A 21,578-nucleotide genomic window follows, 5' to 3' on the forward strand; every position below is an offset into this window, starting at 1 on the left:
GCACTGTTAGCAAATAGGTTAACCACTATTTACTGTACTGAAATGTAATAAGCAGTTGAAATCATGAAATAGGAGAAAAACGCAGCAAGACCTAGTTCCTATGCCCAGAAACCTATTGGCAACCAATGTAGATCTTTTAAGATAGGATTGATATGATCTCTCTGAGATGACCCAGAGACCAACCTGGCTGCCACATTCTGGACCAACTGCAGTTTCCAGACTACATACAAAGGCAGCCTGACATAGAGCACATTGCAGTAATCCAGTCTGGAGATTATCAGCATAATTTTTTTTAAAGTATGTTCCTGCATAAGATGTTAACTCTGCAAACCTCTGGAAGCATGCTATCTCTTTTACACATAAACTATCAACTTGACACAAGTTGTTTTGTTTACATTCAATGGGTGGCTGCACATTCTTCAGACCAGGAATAATTATGGCAATGGTTCAGTGACACCTGAAACAACTGTCTGCTCAGCAGACACATAAACTACGAACTAAAAGACCACCTGAACCAAAATCTGCAGGATCTTAGAGAGCTCCAAACATGTCAACATCATAATACTTACATTTTCTCTAAAGATAAATGCCAGGATTGCAGCTGAGAGCTCTGCCAGGAAGATTAGCAAAATAAACATGAAGAACTGAAAGAGAAAGAGAGAAAGATGGAGGAATCACTTGTATGTACAGCAAAACAGCTGGGTCAGAATTTTTCTAAATAATCAAAAAAAGATAAAAACAAGCTGAGTGAAGCATGTTTCCTCTCCACTCGTACTGAAAATCTACAACTATAGCAGAACAAATTTGCTAAATCCTTAGATCAGAAAAACAACCAAGAGGTGTCAGACTGCAAGAATTAGTGCTTTATGTTATGAACCATGCACACTATTGGTTGCATGGGATATACACTGCTTCACACTTGGCACTAATTCGCTGCTTCCCCCATAAGCCCGATCCCAGTTAGGTGATATTTATGCAGATAGGTGAATTTCAACTATTTCGAGATTCACGGATAACAAGCCCGATCTTGGTGTTGCCTCCCCCACAAGCCCAGGTTCTGTACCTGGGCTTATATCTGGGGTCAAGGGCACGAGCCCTTGAGGTACGGGACCGTGTATATCCTCACAATGACCTCAGAGACAGATGCAGAGATGGATGCCTAGAGTGCCTGTCTCACGGGGGTAGCCCTCAATGTACCACACTTGCGGCACGGTGCATTGTGGGATATCCAGAGGCTGTGACTCATCATCTCAGCCTCTGGAGATCTGTGCAGATTGTCTGGGAACGCTCCCGGTAGCATTTCTTAGATCATCTGGGGGTGGGGGACGTAAATTGGACCCCGCCTTCCCCTCTGCCTGCCCGCCACCCTGTTGTGTGAATAGGCTTATAATACACATTTTTAATATATAAAATAAATAGAGGTGGCCCTCATTACATGTGACTCTGTGTGTACATGTGCCAAAGATAGATTGCCCTCGTTATCTGTGGTCCTGGCACCCCTGGTTTTATGTATCCACAGTTGGCCCATGTATATCCAGCCTTGTTATCCGTGAATCTAAACATAGTTGAAATTCACCTATCCACAGTTCCTAGGTGGCCAGAAATGACCTCCGAGGTCATTTCCAGCCACCATTTTGCTGAGCAAAGCCATTTTGTGGCTCTTAAAAAAAATTGTGATTATTTTCCCCAAGGAAAATCAGCGGAATTGGGGTTTGGGGAACATTGCTGGATAGTTGGAGACCTGGAGAGAAAGGTATGTTACTTTATTGCTCTTATCTATGCCTTAAAAAAGACTTTTTGGCCTTTTTTTTAAGCTTCAGAAACCTAACAACCCCAACCCCACATTCCCATTCACTCAAGATCTCATTAACCGCTATTTTGTTATCCACAGCTGTAGGTGAGAACAGAACCCCCTTGGATAACAACAGCCACCTGTAGTAACAAAGAATATGACACAAATCATAGTAAAATCTATAAACAATGCAAGAAGTTGAGGTCCCAAAATCTTACTGAGCACTAGAAAACAAAAGGTGCAGTTCTGATGTGATTCTAGTCAGTCACAGATTTTGGACTAAGAGTTCACTTTTTTTGCCCTGGGTAAGAATTTTAAGAACATTTAAGAAAAGAAACAAGGCCTTCACACTGCTGATCCATTAATGTTGAATGATCTCTCCTCTGAGGTGTGTAGTTTCCTCCTACCCTTGATGGCTTGAGATGGTGTAAAATGTATCTCTTCCATTTAGCTTTGGGCATGGTTGGGTATCTCTCTTTGTTCTGGGACTTTTAGCCCCACCCCCCACTTTTTAAATCAGCTTTTATACATGTGTGCCACCTTGAGCTTTGAAAAAGCAGCTGGCAATTGTTTTAAATAAAACAATAAATTTTATTATCACTGTGTGATATGTTCCTATTCTTGCATGGGTGTGTGGGTACACATGAGCATGCACACACACACACACACACGTTTTCACAATCCCCCCTGTTTTTTCCATACTTCGACTTCTCTGTTTTCATGTTCCTTAATCACCGGCGGTACTCCTTCCTTCACTTTGGTATCAAGATTTTCTGCCACTCATTGGGTGTCCTTTGGCAAATTACTTTCTCAAACTCATTTTCCTATCTATATAGAGGAATCGTACAGTGAGTGGCCTATCAGGGGTGCTTTGAAGGCAAACTCAGTGAAAATTAGAGCAGGCACTCCCCCCCACCAACTCTTATCTCTTTAGAAACAGGAAGAAGCAGGAAATAGGAATGGAATATAATGGAATTTCTTACGACTGCAGCACACCAGGACTCAATTTAGCCTATAAAATTGCTCTGTAGGCTTGCAAAATGCAAATAACCAACGTGGGCTTTGTTTTCTCAAGTAGCTATTAAAATGGCTTCAGGTTATTCCATAGGCTAGCTTTTTTCCTAAGTTTTACAGGCAGCCTGCAGGGTTTTTGTTTTTGTTTTTAAATGTGAAGTCCAACTGCTAGAACAGCTTTAGGGACTGTGAAGCACAAGACAGACTGATGCTTGATGGAACAGATCAGATTCAACAGCAACATTTCTTATAAAAATATAACATGAAAAATAATCCCTACACAGAAAAACTTGATTTGAGAACCTCCCTTGGGATGTGTCTTTCTCTCTCATCTCTCATCCACACTGTACGCTTGCCTTGCGTTTACACTTGAGCTAAAAGCTTCAGGCATTCATTGTGTATCACTGAGAAAGCTCTCGCAGGAAGCCTCTGGCTCATCTATTTTTGAAAACTTTGTATGAGGACTTGGATTTTAATCAGTCCATAAAAATAACACCTTCTCTCTAACCCAATTACAGTTAACCACCAATCTGTCCAACTTCTTAGAGAAATATGAATAACTTGTCAGTCTTTCCATGACCCACATGATTATATTGCTTTGCATGTTCTCTGCCATAAAATTCCTTTTCTGGAAGAAAATCCCATTCTGGAAGTACTTGTTCATGAGGAGAAAAAAATCTTACATAGCTTTTTTCACCCCAGATATATAGAATAAAATGAGATGAACCTCATTTAGCAAGTAAAGGGTTTAGCATTCACACACACACCCAGGTGCACAGAAAGCAGGCAAATCACTTAGTACAAAGGAATAACGCACATACACAGAGGGAGGGCACAGCAACATTATGCTATTCCATTTCACCCATAGTCCCTTGTTTAATTATATTATAAGGGGGCTCTGCGGTGAACATTATAATAAACCTCAAACCTTCTTGAACCGGATGATACACTTTCACCTCAGGTTCTGATTCCACATGTACTGAGATGCATTATGAGAAAATATGTGGACCTTTACTGTATTGGAGTATTGGTCCTCCAAGGACCTCTTGGAGCCCGATTTATTACCCTGTGGGAGTCATCTTGCCATTGGCTGACAAAAGAGCGTTGCATTATCTGATGCTATTATGAAAAACCGTGAGCCGGGTCTCACGATCCGTGAGACCCGGTTTTGACAAAACTGCGGGCTAAGCCCACTCTCCCCACAGAAGAGCGTGCAGGGAGCCCTGGGCAGCCGGATCGGCCGCCCACACGATGGCCGGCTCCTAGATGGAGCCAGCGGGGGGTGGGGGGAGTGGGGGCCAAGTGGCCCCCGGAAGCCCCAGTATGCCCTGCGCAAGTGCACAGGGCATACTGGGGAGACCCCCGAGCTGGGAGGCTGCTTTTAAGCCTCCCAGCTGGGGGTCTACTCATGAGTAGGCGCAGCATGAAGGCACGCCACAGCTACTCACGATCGTAAAAAGCAGATTTGCAGGAGTGCTCGCTCCACAAACCTACTTTTTACGACGGATTCTCAAGCGGGTTTGCCGCTCCAGAACCACCAGGCTCAGCTGCAAGCCCGGTGGTTCTGACAGTCAACAAAAATCGGGCTAGCCTCTGCTAGCCCAATTTTTGTTGATCGTGAGAAGCACCCCATTGTGAGGCTGTCTGTACACATGAGCACACAAGCCCAGGCTTAAGCAGCCACGCCCGTGATAACTGCCAGGATCCATGTGGATCCTTGCAGTGCTGCAGCACTAAACATAGCACCACAGCCCAACCGTTAGCTGAGGTTAAGGGTGCAAACATGCCCTTAACCCTGCTTTGGGGATTGTACGTAGCTGACACAGAGATGGCAGCCTAGAGCGCCCGTCTCCTGGGTGAATCCAGTAGTGCATTGTAATCGGCATGTGGTGCATTATGGGATTCATGGAGGCTGGGACAATGTGTCCCCGCCTCAAAGTGATCTGCCCTGCTCTGCGCTGCACAGAGCAGGGCTGATCCTCTGAGAAAGCACTCCGCACTCCCACCAGTCAACGAACAATTGGGGGGAAGGCAAGGTTTGGAAAGCTTTCCCCCTGCCTGCCCGGTAGGCTGTGTGAATGGCCCCCGTATGTAAGATTATTGTCAACTGTCCCTACTTGTTGCAGAATGTGATGTGCAAAATAGATGAAGTAGTAAAGGAAATGTGCCCATGCTAAGGCTGTACATAAGATATGGAGTTCTCAAAGAAGCACTGGTGTACCAGGCCTTGAGTGAAGGCACTTTAGAAATAAGGCACATGCATGCACAGTTTCTTCCTGGATTTGTGATAGCATGCTGTATGTTAATTAGTCCACATGTAACAGCTGAACTCTAGAACTTATTTTCTACAAGAGTTCTGTGTTACCCTACATCACATACACATACACACACACACACACACACACACACACAACACACACAGAGCAAGAGATCTCAGAATTTCTAGGTCCTGACAACTTAGTTAAAACACATCTTTCTGGAAAGCAGATTGTCTTCACGGTGACATACATCCAATATATGTTGTTATGGACTGTGTCAGGCCTCTTCTGTTTTTTCTGCTGCTTCTTAATCTGCCTCAGTGTTTTACTTTGAATTGCTGACAGAAAAATCTAATCTAAAAGCCACCTATGGATCCAGTAAGATGGCTACCAATCTCAAAATGTTTAAATGGGCACATTACATCTTACCTCTTTGTTGCTTTACCTAGAAAACTGCTAGGGGTGTGTCCGAACCGGTCCGGAGGCCATTGTAAAGGCCTCCGGACTGTCCAGACCGGTTCGGATCTGGCTGGTTCGGGTCCGGGTGGGTGGGTTCCTTTGAGGGCGGGGAGGGTTTACTTACCCCCCCGCCGCTTGCCCCCGTCCAGCGCGCGTATTTAATGTAATAATTGGGGCAGCAGGATACTTCCCTGCTGCCCCTTGTCCCTCTGCAATGCTGCCAGCCGCTTTGACTCACAGTTTTGAAAAGTTATTACTGCTGCCCAGTGCCAATAATGAAGTCGAAGAAGCCGGCCTCTCCGCCCGCCGCCTCCCAGCAGCCACTGAGAACGGCTCTGCCATGGAGGACGCGCCGCGGCAACCCTCACTTCCGGCTACCATGTGACTTTCCCCTACATACAGAGTGGCTGCATTCTGCCACTCTGTATGCGGGGGAAAGTCGCATGGAATCCGGAAGTGAGGGTTGAATCACTTCCGGATTCCATGCAACTTCCCCCCGCATACAGAGTGGCAGAATGCAGCCACTCTGTATGTGGGGGAAAGTCGCATGGTAGCCAGAAGTGAGGGTTGCCGCGGTGCGTCGGCGCGTCCTCCATGGCAGAGCCGTTCTCAGTGGCTGCTGGGAGGCGGCGGCGGCTCCTGGGGGAGCCGCCGGGCGGAGAGGCCGGCTTCTTCGACTTCATTATTGGCACTGGGCAGCAGTAATAACTTTTCAAAACTGTGAGTCAAAGCGGCTGGCAGCATTGCAGAGGGACAAGGGGCAGCAGGGAAGTATCCTGCTGCCCCAATTATTACATTAAATACGCGCGCTGGACGGGGGCAAGCGGCGGGGGGGTAAGTAAACCCTCCCCGCCCTTAAAGGAACCCACCCCACAGTGCCGGACCACAGCTCTGCAGTTCCGTGCACACCCCTAAAAACTGCAGCATTTACTTCTAGTTAGCCAGAAGTACTACCTATAAACAAGGGTTGAAGGTAATTTATTAGAGGTAGATCAGAGTTTGCCTGAGGTTTAGAATGAATTGTTCTTAGTTCTCAACTGTGCCAAAAAGTAGTTTGCACAGCTCAACAAATCATCACCTGTACTAGTATCATCCAGTCACCCATTCTAACTATGAAGGTGTGTACTAAAGAAAACCAAATACCAGTGTGAGGAAAGGCAGCAATACTTACAAAGAGAAGGAGGCATTTGTTCTCACGGATGGCCCCACAGCAGCCTAGGAAGCCCAGCAGGAAGAGCATTGCTCCCATGGCCAGCACAATGTATGCTCCCATGAAGAGCAGAGGATTAGTTGCCACAATCTCTCGAAATCCTGTGGGGTCCACTATGACCCAAATTCCTACTCCTAGTAGACATGTGCCACCCAGCTGCCATGAACAGGAGAAAAAAAGTGTTAGAATTATGTCTACTTCCCCTTCTTTCCAGAGTTCATCCCCAGCTATAGTTCTAATTAAATGTAATTGCTGCATTTAACTCTCCACAATGCACACTTATTCAAACAGAATAAGTGTGCATAGTGGAGAGTTAAATGCATTTTCCACAAATTTTCCCCACTGGGTTTTAATACTGGGGCTATTTATAGCAGGAAGCTCCCACTGTTTTTAATAGCTGAACTATTCCAGATATTTATTGCCCTTCTCATTTATTGCACAGCCCCGCTCCTTGGTTCTTTGTAAACTTAATCCACTAGCTTACATTCAAAGAGCTGCAAGGAATCGGGGCGGAGGAGACATTACTCGGGAGGGAGCACTGGGACAACACCACAATGGTCAGCCACGAAAATCTCATCTTCTCAAAGCACATTTCATGTTAAGGTGTGAAGAGGGTAGATGTCCCTTAATGTTATGAGGCATTCCATTTTCAATGTTGTCACTTCTCAAAGGATAAACACCTATTTCCAGAATGCTCAGGAGTACTGAATCGCACAAATACATATTAATGGATGCTTTCAGTCAGTTGCTTATTCAAATAGTGATGTCAAAGGAAGCTGAGCTTCAGACATGATGTACTTCCTAGCACAGGGCTTCAACCCTTTACGGTGCTTGTTTGGACTTATTATTGGTATGTTGCCTAAGTTAATAGTACTAGTTTGTTTGAACTCGTAGTGAAAAGCACAGGGAATGATATGTTCTTTGTGTATGTTGCATGTTGGAATAGAATCATCAGCTGCCAGTGACTGGATAAATCCCACACTAGGTCTAGAACCAGATTGCTCAGAGCTACATTCATGAGCCCTGTTAGCTGCTATAGCAACAGTATTCTCCCCCCACACCTCATCATCAGAGCCACACTCCCTGCTGAGTTCAACATTCTGGCATTTTCTGAGAAGTATACTGTATGTTTCAGATACAGTACTGTTCTATATGAACCTTAACAGCTTTTCTATATTTGAGCAGCTCTGACCACTCATAAGCAAAAATATGAAAGACAAAAGTATGTGGGGGGAAATTAGATAATACTTACAAATATGAAGAAATTAAAGACAAACATCAGATACTTCATGCAGCTTAGGCAATCCCCTTCCATGGTTGTAGAAGTTGCACAATCCGATTAATCCTGAAAAACACCAACAGTCTTTATCACACCTTCCTTTCACCTGTGAAGACTCTCTTTTTGAAGACCCTGCGGAATTCATTAAGAACAAAGAGCAAATTTCCAACCTGAATGAGGTAGCATGACATAGGTTAATTGGCGGTAATATCAGTTCTAATTCCCATCCTGTTCGCTCCCTAGTGTGTCAGACCAGAATGAAAAGTTGAGAAAAGGCTATACGACTCACCATCTTCTTTAAATGTTAAGAGCCAGTTTTATTCTTTAATGAATGCATACTCCCTCATCAGAAGGCTCTCCAGTAATAACTAATATCGGCATAGACGATGTAAGAAATTGGAATTGTCCTAAGGAGTTATGCTCACTTCATTTTGACAGATATACATTATCAGAACCATGGTAAAGTGTAAAGTGATGCTGTTTTTAAAAAGTATTTTAGTTGGTTTTAAATAGTTTTAATCATTTTTGAATTGTTTTAATATTGTTTTTAGCATTGTGTTTGAATTGTGGGTTTTATGTCTTTTTAAAAAGTTGTTGTACACCACCCAGAGCCTCTGGATGGAGAGGTTTATAAATGTAACAAACAAACAAACAAACAAACAAACAAACAAACAAACAAATGTGAGGTAAAGGGTTCTTAAGTGATCCCTAGTATTCTCCCTAGGATATCCTCACTGAAATGTTGCTGCTTTAGTGTTAGGTGCAATGTTAGGCCCAGGCAGAAGCAATAACAAATCTAGGTAAGACCTTTCAAAGTAAGAACTTCCCTTCACCATGCTTCAAACCCTGGTTGTCATCTTAAGGCCAAAGAGATCCTTGTGCCACAGGGATCATGCATACATGCTTTCCATTCTAATTCCAAGTATTGTGCAGCAAATGCAAACAGAAATTAGGGACAGCAGCAACTGGAGGAGGATTGGCAAAAAGGTTGGTAAACCTACAACCTTCAAGTTTAGCAGGGATTACACAAGAATGCAAGCTCACAAAACTGCTGCTTTCTAACCTAGAATCTAGTTCTCTCTTTCCTATACTGTACTGATAGGATTAGTTGGGATGGGATAAAGGATTCGATCTCTAGCTCATATGATAATGCTTGCTTGACAGTCTATGGCAGTGTGATTCACTGTAAGGCCAGTGGCAGTCCCCTAGTTGTTTACTGGGTCTGTGCAAACATTTGGGCAAAGCTGAAATATCCTGCCCAGTCCCCTGACACATGTGGAGATGACCATTCCCACCATGCAGTGTTGCATAATGTCCAGTGCCAGTGAGGCTCCTTTAAGGGAAACAGAGCCCTCTTGGGTCTCTGCACCATCTTGGAAGGCATTCATGGAATGCTGGGAAGTGTAGCCCTTCCTAGTGCTTTCCTCCAAGAGCTCAAGTGAGGGCTTGGTCTCTCTTAAAGGGCCCTCCCAACCCTGAGAAAAGAGCAATATTGTGCAGAGGTCAGCACAGTGCGAAATGACTCTCACATTGAAGGTTTAGTGATGATCACTTGTCTACTGTGTTATGATTCAGGCAACGTTAATTAAGGGAGAAGCAGTGTATGTTTGTCATCAAGAATAAATGCAGAGGTATAGCTGTATTTTCGTTCTCTGGCACCTAAAACCCTGGTTCAGAGTAAAAGTATCCTCTGCAAAATACAAAAGAAGTCACAGTTGGTAGCCTAAAGAAAAAACTGCAGTGCAAGTGTTGATTCCAATATAAAACTCTATGCTCACACAAAGGAATCCTGATTGTACACAGGAAAGAACAGAATGTCCAGTCTTCTCCATAGGATGACCATCCCAGAAAAACCACTATGGATAAACCACTATGGTGTATTTGTTGTCCTTATACATTCATCAGTTCAACATACATGGGATTACTGAAAACAGATATAGAGGAATCTTATGACACAAATTCTTCATGGCAATTTCCTGCAGTGAACTTCATATACAGTAATGTAGTAATCTTTCCAACAAGTCAGTCAGTATTGCACTCTCATGTTACAGACAAATGCTAAATTACTTGTCAGTAGTCCCATTAAAATTAATAAGATAAGTTTTTCATGAACAAATTAATTAATTTATTTAATTAATTAATTTCAAAGGGTCTACTAGTGGCTTATGTGTGCACAAAATGGGTTTGCCCAGTTTGGTTTGAGTCTGGACTGGACTGGACATGTTCAGTTTTGTGCCCCTCAACTAGAACCCCAGCTCGGCTCATGTTCGAGCCGGTTTGTGGTTCTAAACAGCAGCCTCTGGGGGGTGCAGCTATGGCCACGGGTGTCTGTCTTCCCCGTCCCCCCGCTGGCCTCCCCCCAGTCTTCTATGGGCCTCTTCAGCACATTTTGGGGAAATTTGAGCCCTCTCCATCGTTGCGGCAGCCATTTTGGAGGCTGCCATGCATGCACCCTGGCCATTTGATTGGCCTAGGTTCAGCCATGAAAATGGCCGGGGCGCATGTGCAGCATCCTCCAAAATGGCCACCATGATGATAGAGAGGGCCGAAACTGCCCAAACCAGCTCATAGAACATTTAGAATCCCAGACTGGCCCTAAACCAGTCGGGGGCGGATTCAGCTTGAGATCAAGCCGAACTAGGCTTGGCATGGCTCAAGGGTGAACCTCAAGCTGGCCCAGTTCAATGGAGAACCAGCTCAACTTGGTACCAGTTCGCACATCCCTAGAAACCAGTTTGCCAAGCCCACCTACTGAATGTGTGGATTAAGTCCAAACTAGGTGCTGAGTGGTAGTTCTATGATTAGAGATTCTCACTTCATTTTCTTTTTCAAAAAGTAGCCATGGCCAAGGGGTGGGGTCTGATTTGGATTGGGACCATGGTGCACGGTTAGGGTGTTCAATCCAATGCCCCTATGCTGATTCTCTGATGCAAATTGTCTCTCTATGCTGTTTGTTAGTGCAGAGGAGAAAATATACAGAAGTACATATGGGTATGTTTGCCCCCTAAGAAAGGCAGCAACCTGTGGGGGTGGCAAACTTCATTGAAAAACTGGCATGGGGCAGATGATCAAACTACTATTACAGTATGTATATGCTACTTTTCAACGAAGTTATGAAAATGGTCTACAAAGAAAAATAAGTAAGTAAATCACTACTATGAATATTTATATACCACTCTTCAACCCAAATTCTCAAAGCGGTTTACATAGGAAAACAAATAATACATAAATAAGACAGCCCCCTGTCCCCAAAGGGCTTAAAGGTAAAGTGTGCCATCAAGTCGATTTTGACTCCTAGCGCCCACAGAGCCCTGTGGTTTTCTTTGGTAGGATACAGGAGGGGTTTACCATTGCCTCCTCCTTCACAGTATGAGATGATGCTTTTCAGCATCTTCCTATATCGTTGCTCCCTGATATAGTACCAGCAGGGATTTGAACTGGCAACCTTCTGCTGGTCAGTCAAGCATTTCCCTGTTGCAACACTTAAGGTGACCTCCCCAAAGGACTTACGGAGGCTCTTCTCATGATTGGTGAGAAGAAGCTGGGGAGGGTTTGCGAGGAGAGGGGCTAAGCCCACTCTCCCTGCAGAAGAGCAGCAAGTCCTGCCTGGGTGGCTACTGCGGCTCCCCACACGACAGCCGGTGGGGGCTGGGGAGTTCAGGGGCTGCGTGGCCCCCAGTAGTTCCAGCATGCCCAGTGCGAGTGTGCAGGACATGCTGGAGAGACCCCCGAACCGGGAGGCTGCTTTTCAGACTCCCAGTCAGGGGTCTCCTTGTGAGTTGCTGCGGCGCGGAGCCGCGCTGTGGCAACTCACGATCCGTCAATCCCAGTTAGCGGAGCGCTCGCTCCACTAACCTGGGCTAAGGGGTGGGCTACTCAAGCGGGCTAGGCGTTTGTATGCCACCAGGCTTGCCTGTGAGCCTGGTGGTTTACACAAGCAGCAAAAATCGGGCTAGGCTCTCCTAGCCCAATTTTTGCTGCTCGTGGGAACAGCCTCACTGTCTAAAAATGAACATAAGGCAGATACCAGCAACAACCACTGGAGGGATGCTGTGCTGGGTTTGGATAGGGCCAATTGCTCTCCCCCTGCTAAATACAATATAAGAGAATCACCTCATTCAAAAGTGTCTCTTTGCTCAGTTAGCAGGGGTACAAGAGGTTCCCTGTTGCAAAAGGGCTCACAATTAAAAACAAAGTAGACCCCAACAACAGCCAGTGGTGGGATGGGTTTGGCTAGAGAGAGCTGCTCTACCCCTGATACATATAACAGAATCACCACTTTGAAAGGTACCTCTTTGCTCATGATACCACCTCAGCGCCTCACCACACACACACACACACACACACACACACACACACCTGCTTTTTGAAAAAGATGTCAGGTATAACATTTGATTTGACCATGAGTTGATATATGAACGAGGGACCTCCAACTCCAGGTCATAGCTCATACTCTTAACCATATTATACCAGCTTTCTGAAGTGCAGGGTTCTTAGAAGTGGTACTGAAAAGACATACAGCACAGGCAATTATTAATCAAATAATGCTTTAGGACAAAATGCATTACAAATATTCAATTCAGACTAATGTGCACACTTGTCTAAGGCAAGGGTATATGCAGATCTGAGCCTCTGAAAATAGGAAACTTCCATAGGGTGGGCTCTTCTCTATGTGTACACACAACATGAGGCAAGGTTATCTGGGTCAAGCAGCAGGCAACTCTCCTGAAGTTGCCAATCATGAGTCAAACAGTACGGCGGTAATTTTTTTTTATTTTTATTTTTGAGAGAGAGAGAGTATGGGGAGAGAGTATACTTTTTTGGAGAGTAAATGCCTAGCCCAAGAGAGGTTGCGCATGAGAACTGCTGGGATCGGGACCGATCCTGGTGGGCTGGTGCCACCTAACCCAATTGTGAAACCCACCTCCTAAACTGCAGCAATCACCACAATGCACCGCACATTCGCATGGTGCACTGTGGGATTTCTGGGAGCCGGGATGACCCGTCCCATCCTTCAACCCTCCATGCTGCCTGGGGCAGCAGAGGATTGACTGGGTGCGCAGTGGAGGAGCGGCCATCTGTGGGGAAGGTAAGTTTAAGCAGCTTTCCCCGCCGCCCGTCTGGTAAACCTCTCACTCAGTCATGATAAAGGGCTCACAATATGAACTATAATTGTTGTGAACTATTTCTGGTCAAGTACCATAATAAAGATTTATCTATCGGTTCAACAGGTGTTTGTGGTTTTGCAGCACTGTTGCTACAAAGTGTATCAGTTTTAGTCAGGACATTGTTTCTTAAAGCTTCGGTTTTTTGTTTTTTTATTTCACCACAAACCTCAGAGATGAGAGAATTCATTTTTAAAATAGATGTGTGTCCATTTGACTTTGTGAAGTATGCTCGTAGCTGGAATCATGAACACAGGCGGCTCACTCCCCTCTAATTCAAGAACTCTGCATTCAATTACATGGTGTATTAGGGGGAAAATACATTTGATCCTGTTCAAAGCAAAACCACAAATTATTTAAGGGTTTGGCTGAGCATTTTTCACAGACTGGGTGATAAATCCTTTCCTTTCACTCTTTCATTGTTTTTCCTAATCCAAAGAACTTGGGGCTGCTGTACATCAGCTCTTCCCTGCGTGACCATGGTAACTGATCTGCTTTAGCCACACTCCTTGATGAAGCCTTTGGCAGGCAGAAGTGTTCCCTGAGGGGGAGGCAGCCTGGTGGTAGGTGGATGATGCCTCAGGTAATCAACCCAGTTCTCTGGATCCTTTTCTTTGCTGCATATCTTCTAACAAGTTTGAAAAACAGATTTGGCTCTTTTGTGGGTGTGTGGGTATGGGGGGGTGGATGTATAATAATAGGGGGAGAACCAGATAAGTAAGGGGGAGTGAGGAGTAGTGGGGACTACAGAGCCAGATAAGTAAGCAAAGAACCACAGATATTCACAACACAAGCATGCCGTTTTGTCTCCGGAAAAAAATCTCTCTTTACTGGAACATAGGAAACTGCCATATACTGAGTCAGACCAGTGGTCTATCTAGCTCAGTATTGTCTTCACAGACTGGCAGCAGCTTCTCCAAGGTTGCAGGCAGGAATCTCTCTCAGCCCTATCTTGGAGAAGCCAGGGAGGGAACTTGGAACCTTCTGCTCTTCCCAGAGTGACTCCATCCCTTGAAGGGAATATCTTACAGTGCTCACAGGTCACGTCTCCCATTCAGATGCAACGAGGGTGGACCCTGCTTAGCTAAGGGGACAAGTCATGCTTGCTACCACAAGACCAGCTCTCCTCTCCTGAAGAATACTGGGAAGAACATGGCAGAGAAGTATAACTGACTGACTCTACAGCACTTTCATATTCCCTGCATGCTGCAGGGGAAAGGCAGGGAAATATAGCTTGCATTTTTCTGCTCCATAAGAGGATTCTTCTCCTCAGTGGTATTCACAGCTTTCCTTATGCTATTATAGAGGTAAGAAACCTTTCCAGTTGTTGAACTACAACACCCATGGAGCTCCTGGCTGCAGCAAGCCCCCTAAAGTAGCCCACCACTTAACCCAGATTTTAGGCGCGAGTACGCCCCAAAACTGGGCTAAGTGATAGTGTGCATGCCGCGGCTGCTTGCAGCTGCAGTGGGCACACAAAGGGGGGAGGGGGCTGCCAGTAATGCACCAAGCAATTTGCGGTGCATTACTGGAGCTCCGGGGACGGGGCGCCACATGGCAGTACTTCCCTGAACCCGACCCCCGGAGCGCCTGAGTGAGGCATGGGAGTGCTGCAGGGAAGCCGGCGCTCATCTGGGTGGGCAGAGCCCACCCAGGGAAGAGTGAGTGCTCATCTGCAGGAAGGGTTGGACAAACCCGCTCTCCCCACAGACCTCCTTTCGGCACTTCTCACTGCTCGTGTGAAGCACCTCACTATGTTCAGCAGAGCCTTTCAGAAATTCTTCCTGATAGTGGGAGACAAAAGCCCCAGATCCCAGACAAATACATATAAGGCATTACATTATCATTACCATGACTGAGAAATGTTTCCATACACAGAGTTCCCAAACGTGTGGCTTGTGAGTCCCACTGGAATGGGCAGTTAGAGTCTTGAAAGAACAGAGAGTTTCAAAGTGTGGAGAGAATGAAGCAGGACAGGAGGTATTTTCAAGTATTATTGGAAGAAGGAAAAAATGAAATTGAGGACAATCATCTTTAGTTGTTCTATTGGTTATATTGAAATTTATTAATCAATTTACTAAAGAGGTGCTTGCAATTAATTGGACAGCATACTTTTAAAAAGTTAATTACTTTTAATACAAGTAATAATATAATTCTAATCAGAGAACAGAAATAGCTCTGTATCTCAGATATGGCGCAAAATACCTCTTCTTTTCTAAGATGGTGCCTGCCACAACACATTTTCTTCAGAATTACTTTATTCATATGCAAACATATGCAGATTTGATTGATCTAACACTCATCTGATTAATTAACTAAGGTTCTTTAATCAGGTGGCAGTCCTATTAAAATTCCTTTAATGCATGCAGTTAGGATACCGTAGTGATGGGGCAATGTAAACAATAGACCAGTTAAACAGATTCACCACCCAGCTGCAGAAAACAAATGGTAATTCAGCAGCTGCCAGACCTAGTGGTGTGTCAGACAATTACATGTGAAGTACTGATGCAGTGACATTTCTCATATTACTTTCTCCTACAATGTGAGCTGCATGTGCACTAAATTTGGGATGTCCATATAGCAATCTTCTTTTGTAAAAAAAGAAAGAGAAGCATGAAGGTTAATAAACTGTGGCCACTGTATACCTTATTTTGTGTTCAGCATTTCTTAATGACTTTCTATCACTGATACATATTGTGTATGTTGTGGGATGCACTCTAGCTCTATTGAGTGCTAAGACTAGTAAAAACAAGATTGCAACACCTTAAAGACTAAAGCTTTATTGGGGATAAACCTTTGTGAACCATAATCCACTTCTCTAGAAGCATGAGATGAACTGGACTCTAGTCAATGAAAGATTATGCTACAATAAATGTGTTAGTCTTTAGGGTGGCATGAGATTCTTTGGTTTTGCTGCAACAGACTGACATGGCTGACCCCTTTGGAAGTTATTCATACTAGCATCACTATCTGGCATCACTAAGTGGAACAAGTAATTGCCTAGGGCATGCTGACGGAGCTGCTGATGGAGCTTCAACAGGTGGATGCTTTCTAGGTTGCCTAAGACATCAGTCACCCCAAGTACTAGTGCTGATATGTGGCTCTCAATGAACTGCCACTGGAGGGTCTGAGGACTACCTGGCTTTATTCATAAAACAACTCTGCAAACCAAGCTAGCAGGAAAATCCTGAGGCTATTCACACGATGGTAGAAAATCGGGCTAGCCATCGTATGAACCACCAGGCTCAGCAGCGATCCCGGTGGTTCTTAAGTGGGTTACCAGCTTAAGTAGCCCAGTGCTTAAACTGGGTTTGCGGAGTGAGTGCTCCGCAAACTTGGTTTTTGCTATTGTGAGTTGCCGTGGTGCAGCTCCGTGCTGCGACAACTCATGAGTAAACCCCCAACCGGGAGGCTCAAAATCAGCTTCCCGGCTCGGGGGTCTCTCCAGCATGCCCTGCATGCTTGCGCAGGGCATGCTGGAACTTCTGGGGGCCGCATGGCCCCCAAACTCCCCAGCCCCTGCCGGCTCCATGACGAAGCCAGCAGTTGTGTGGGCAATCACTGTGGCCGCCCAGAGCAGACTGACTGCTCGCCTGCGGGGAGAGTGGGCTAAGCCTGCTCTCCCCACAAACCCTCCCCAGGCAGCTCCCACTGACCACTCCCACTGCCTCCCTGTATTGCTAAGAAAAGGAAGATACACATGGGTTAGTGTATTTAAATTTCCACACATTCGAAAATAACCCTGTATGTTCAAAACTTCAAATCCGTGACAGTAAGCAACAGTGGTGCAAAGATCCTATTGATGAAGCTAATATACAGAAAGACCTGCTGTCTGTAACAAGCTTACTGCCAAAATAATATGCAAGGATGTGCAATGCATGTGCACACACACACACAAACACACATACACACCACACACACACTTCAAATCTGTTACAGTACCACTGAGTTATTTCCTATAAACCCCAGGCCCAGTCTCACCAATATGTTCCAGAACCTTTGCACATTTAAAGCCTAGGTTCATAGTTGCTTTACATAATGGATGCAAACTAATTAAACAGAGTATAAATAACAAATTTGGCATTCAGCCTTTTGCTAGCCGAGTTTCAGCTCAGCAGACCTGAACTATGGCAGTATTACTCATTACAAAGACTCATTACCAGAGAAATAGCCATGTGTGTTGCCTTTTCTGGCACAGATTGTCTTGTGACACTGTAGAAGCACAGAGTAATAGAATTTTAGAGATGGAAGGGAGGTTTGAAGTCTTTGTTCAATTTCTTGCTCTTTGCAGGAATTTGCTAGAGCATCTCTGACAGATGCTGTCTGACCTCTGCTTGAAAACCCACCGCCTTAATGACCTTGATTGCAGACCTTAATTGCAGACTTTTAAGGCCTTGATTGCAGCATAGGTGGACTGTAGCACACAAAAGCTTATCAATGTGTTAGTCATTTAAAGTGCCATGACTCTTGTTTTTATAAAGGCTTGTGTGGTCTCTCAATTGGAAAAGAAGCCCCTGATATGGCAAAATGTCCTGTCTCCTTCATCCACTGCTATGAGTGCAAGCTGTAATTGTGCTGGATATGATGAAAGTTGTGACTTTTAGTGGAAAAGCATAGAAGATAATTTAAAGAAATTTGGTAAACAACAGTGAGCACTGAAAGAAAGTAAAAGTTGCAAAAGTAATCACTTTCATCTTAACAACTAAAAGCTTTCACTTCACTGAGGACTCTCAGCACATTGCTTTCAATTCTAGGGGTGTGCAAAAAGGTTCAAATCCAAAGCAGTTCGATACTGAACCAGTTTGGTTCGAAGTTCCGGGGTTGAGCCGAACCACCTCCAATTTGGCTCAACCCTGGACCAAACCACCACCATCTCCAGTTTGGGGGTTCATTGAGCCATTTTTTCCAAAAAACACTTCTTCTTCTTTTAACTTGTCCCCTCTGGGGGACTTCTCCGAGGTGGTGGTGTGGTTTTTGCATAAAGGAAGGCCAGCCGGGGGAGGAGGAACCTAATAATTTCATTCTTGCCTTCTATGGGATTTGGCCTTTGGGGGCTTGCCTTCCTCAGAGATATTCCAGACCGATACCCTGGATTTTCAGTTTTGTAAAATGGGGCATTCAATTGGCAAATTCTGGCTAATTGCTCACTAAACCTGCTGCTGCATTCCAGTGATCTGGGCAATGATGATAAAGGCACTGGAATAACTGGCAAATTCAGTCTTTAAAGACACATCTGTTCACCCAGGCTTTAAACTGATACTGTTTTGATTGTATTTAATGTTGTTTTAGAATATTGCTCTAAAATTTTAAAGTTGTTTTTATCTTCTTGTAAACCACCCAGGGACGTAAGTTTTGGGCGGTATAAAATATGTTAAATAAACAAACAAACAAACAAACCATGAAATTTTATTATTTTAGAATTAATATTGAATATAATCAGTAAAATTTAAACATATTTCGCTACCTGTATTTAATTCTGGTTCTACCACACAGATTCCTTCCCCTTCCCCCGTATGCTACGGCTATGGCCCTGCATGAGAAAAAAATGAGAATAAATGTTCTCTAACCCACTAGAGGGGAACACCTTGATGTTTGCTAACTATAATGGCAAAACAATGTATTTATAATTTTCCCCCATGATGCTTCATGTAGAATCACAACACAAGCATGCAACACAAGAGCACTTCAGTGCTCTTGCTGCTGGCTGTTTGTTAGCCCCACCTCTTCTCCAGGACTGGAATATAAGTAACTAAAGGACCATTCAAAAGCTGGCCTGGTTCAATGAATGGATTAACCATTCATCCCTCCTTTCCTCCTAAACAAAATACCAGTCTCATCAAAATATTAACAAAATTTGGAAACAAAACTATGCACATAAAACAAGAACACATATCAAAGTTGGTCCACAGATTTATAACCATCTACTGCCATGTAGGATAGTCCTGCAAATAGCTTGGAGCTTGACGATTCATCCTTTGTGGGTAATGTGAATGACACTGCTCAGGATTACACGGGGCTGCAGATATTGGTGGATCAGGATTGCTGGATGGGATGACATTGTCACTGGGTATGGAGTCTTCATCTGAGCTTGAAGCCTGATGTGTGCTCTGCACTGGTTTGAAGTGAGATACATTTCTTGTGACTGTATGATTACCCCGCTGGGCTGTGATCATGGTACCTTTTATCTACGTTATTTGATACGGTGCAGGATAAAAGAGCAGTGACAGTTTGTTCCAAGGCTGAAGGTTTTTCACTAGAATGAATCAATTAACCTCAAATATCACACTTTCTAGGGAATTTTGTTGGAATATTTGCTAAAGCAGAGACAGTAAAGTTATTGAAAAGGAAGGGAGAAACAAAAGCCACTCTCTGAATTGTAGGAAAGAGTAATTCTCAGTCTCACCTACGCAGCTCTTGAGATGTCTCTTTTGACCTCTAATGGTTTATATGCCCCATGTATCTTTTATTGGCCAAGATAGTCCTATAAGAAAAAGATATTCAATTACTGAGCAAGTCAATAAAACACGATCACATTAGATAAACCATTTATTAACATACACCACCCTGATGAATACACTTAGTCTAATTGCTTGCTTAATTCGGTGTACATTAGCACTAATGAAAAGCTTTTAGCACCTACTGAAGCATCCATTTCCTCATAACCCAGCTCATCAAGCTTTGGGTTAGTTCACATACCTTCAGAGTATAGACCCCAAACCACATTTTGGTATTTTCTGAAGAGTCTCATACAAACCTTAAATCAAAATAGATCTACAAAGACAGCTCAGCTACATACAGTGTATAGTAGTTAGAAAAAGGAGTGTGAGGAATCTTTGATTATGCTGATAATTCACCAACTTGGATAGTTACCAACAAGTCACACAAGGTATGGAGTGGGTAGGAAGTGTCTGGACACAGAGGTTTAGGGGTCAGGGGTAAAAGAAAAAACAAGAAAGATAATGGATACAAGTAAGACATAAAATGGTAAGTGGGTAACTGTGAGAGTGGAGCAGGGACAAGGACTAAAGATTTTTAAGGGGTAAGGTGGGCCCTAGGGTTGGGGTGCTACAGCCAGGAGACAGCTTAGGACAATAGCAACTATATTGACTGCATTGCAATACATGGTAAAGAGAATGGATTGATTTGATTTTCTAGTCAGCTGCTAATCATTTTTCATCCAGTTTCTCAGCTGCACTCAACGTCAGCCTTCACAAAGTAGTACTATACAGTTTCCAAGCCCTAAATGAAAGATTATTTAAATACAATGGTGTGATCATGGATAAGCATACACAGACCCAGTCAATTAAGCTGAGCAACATATATATTTATAACTGCAGAGTGCTTCCTTTGACATGGATTCTAATCCACCACAGGTTCCCTAAGTGGCAATGTCCAAGTTAAGCAGGACTGCCCTTGAAGACTACTGGAAACTTCAGTTGACCCAAAATGCAGCTGTCAGGTTTGATACAGTTGGAACCTGAAGAATCACCTTCCCTCACATGAATCTGCCCAACCTTTTAGAAATATGCATGGGACATTGCTCCCATGGGAGAAGCTCTGGGAGGAACCACAGTCCCCAGGCATCCCCATGCTTGTTCCCACCTCCCCATGCTCACTCTGAGTCTCTCTTGTGTGACTCCCCACCACCCACTTGCATGTTCCTGGTATTATCCTCACTGCCCAGTCTCTCTGTGTCAGTGCTGGGTTGGGATTTAAAGAAAGCGCCCTTCCTCCCACAACTATGCTGAGGCAATTGCCCCATGGTGGGGGGAGGGAATGATAGTACCAGGGCTTCTGGTAGCTCCAACAGTCCAGCCCCAAGATACACTATGTAAACAGCAAATAATATAAAATGTGCATAATCCACCAAAAATGAGTGGGAATGACACAAGAGTAGAGCAACACACGGGCTTGCATATTTCCTTATTAATTTCTCACTCTCATTTGTTTCATCCAGTTTATTAGTAAATTTAATGTGATTGCTCTAAATTAGCACTGCTTCCATGTATTTCTGTTAGGGATGTGCACAAATTGATTTTTTCAATTCGATTTGTGCCCAAATCAAATTACCCCATTTGTATTGTGTCTGAATCTGTTCCTCCAAATCACCTCAGATTCGATTTGGATTTTATTTGGATCAGCTCGGATCACTTATCAAGGTCTGAGGGGAACCAAATTTGGGAGGTGGGTAGGTCCCCATGGGTGCTACCTACCACCCAAATTTCAGGGTAGTGGAGCATTTGGTTGATTTTTAATGATTTTCTTTAGTTTTTACTGATTTTTTATATTTCCACCATAGGAAATAATGGGGATTCGAAGTTGCCCTATCCTAACCCTAACATGGATCTCCAACTTTTTTTTTTTTAAAGTTAAGCTCTAGCCCTTGTAGAAGTGGAGTTAT

General features: G+C 44.2%; 1 protein-coding gene across 10 annotated transcripts in view; it reads right to left on the reverse strand.

The window, feature by feature from the left end:
• TSPAN18 (tetraspanin 18) overlaps positions 1-21,578 on the reverse strand; it is a 301,343-nt gene that overhangs the window by 34,804 nt on the left and 244,961 nt on the right. For 6 of the 10 annotated variants that reach the window (XM_053263590.1, XM_053263511.1, XM_053263531.1 and 3 more), the window contains 4 exons: positions 19,581-19,658; positions 7,986-8,078; positions 6,695-6,889; positions 570-644 (listed from right to left, as the gene is read on the reverse strand). In XM_053263590.1, the coding sequence (XP_053119565.1) occupies positions 570-644; positions 6,695-6,889; positions 7,986-8,048 (333 nt within the window). In that variant the 5' untranslated portion in view covers positions 8,049-8,078; positions 19,581-19,658. Of the gene's footprint in view, positions 1-569; positions 645-6,694; positions 6,890-7,985; positions 8,079-9,307; positions 9,377-18,641; positions 18,661-19,580; positions 19,659-21,578 lie in introns of those variants that run through there. The other 4 variants (XM_053263561.1, XM_053263550.1, XM_053263572.1 and 1 more) reach the window with 3 other exon arrangements.

This window comes from Hemicordylus capensis, chromosome 1 (genome assembly GCF_027244095.1).
Source record: "Hemicordylus capensis ecotype Gifberg chromosome 1, rHemCap1.1.pri, whole genome shotgun sequence".
Taxonomy (NCBI): domain Eukaryota; kingdom Metazoa; phylum Chordata; class Lepidosauria; order Squamata; family Cordylidae; genus Hemicordylus; species Hemicordylus capensis.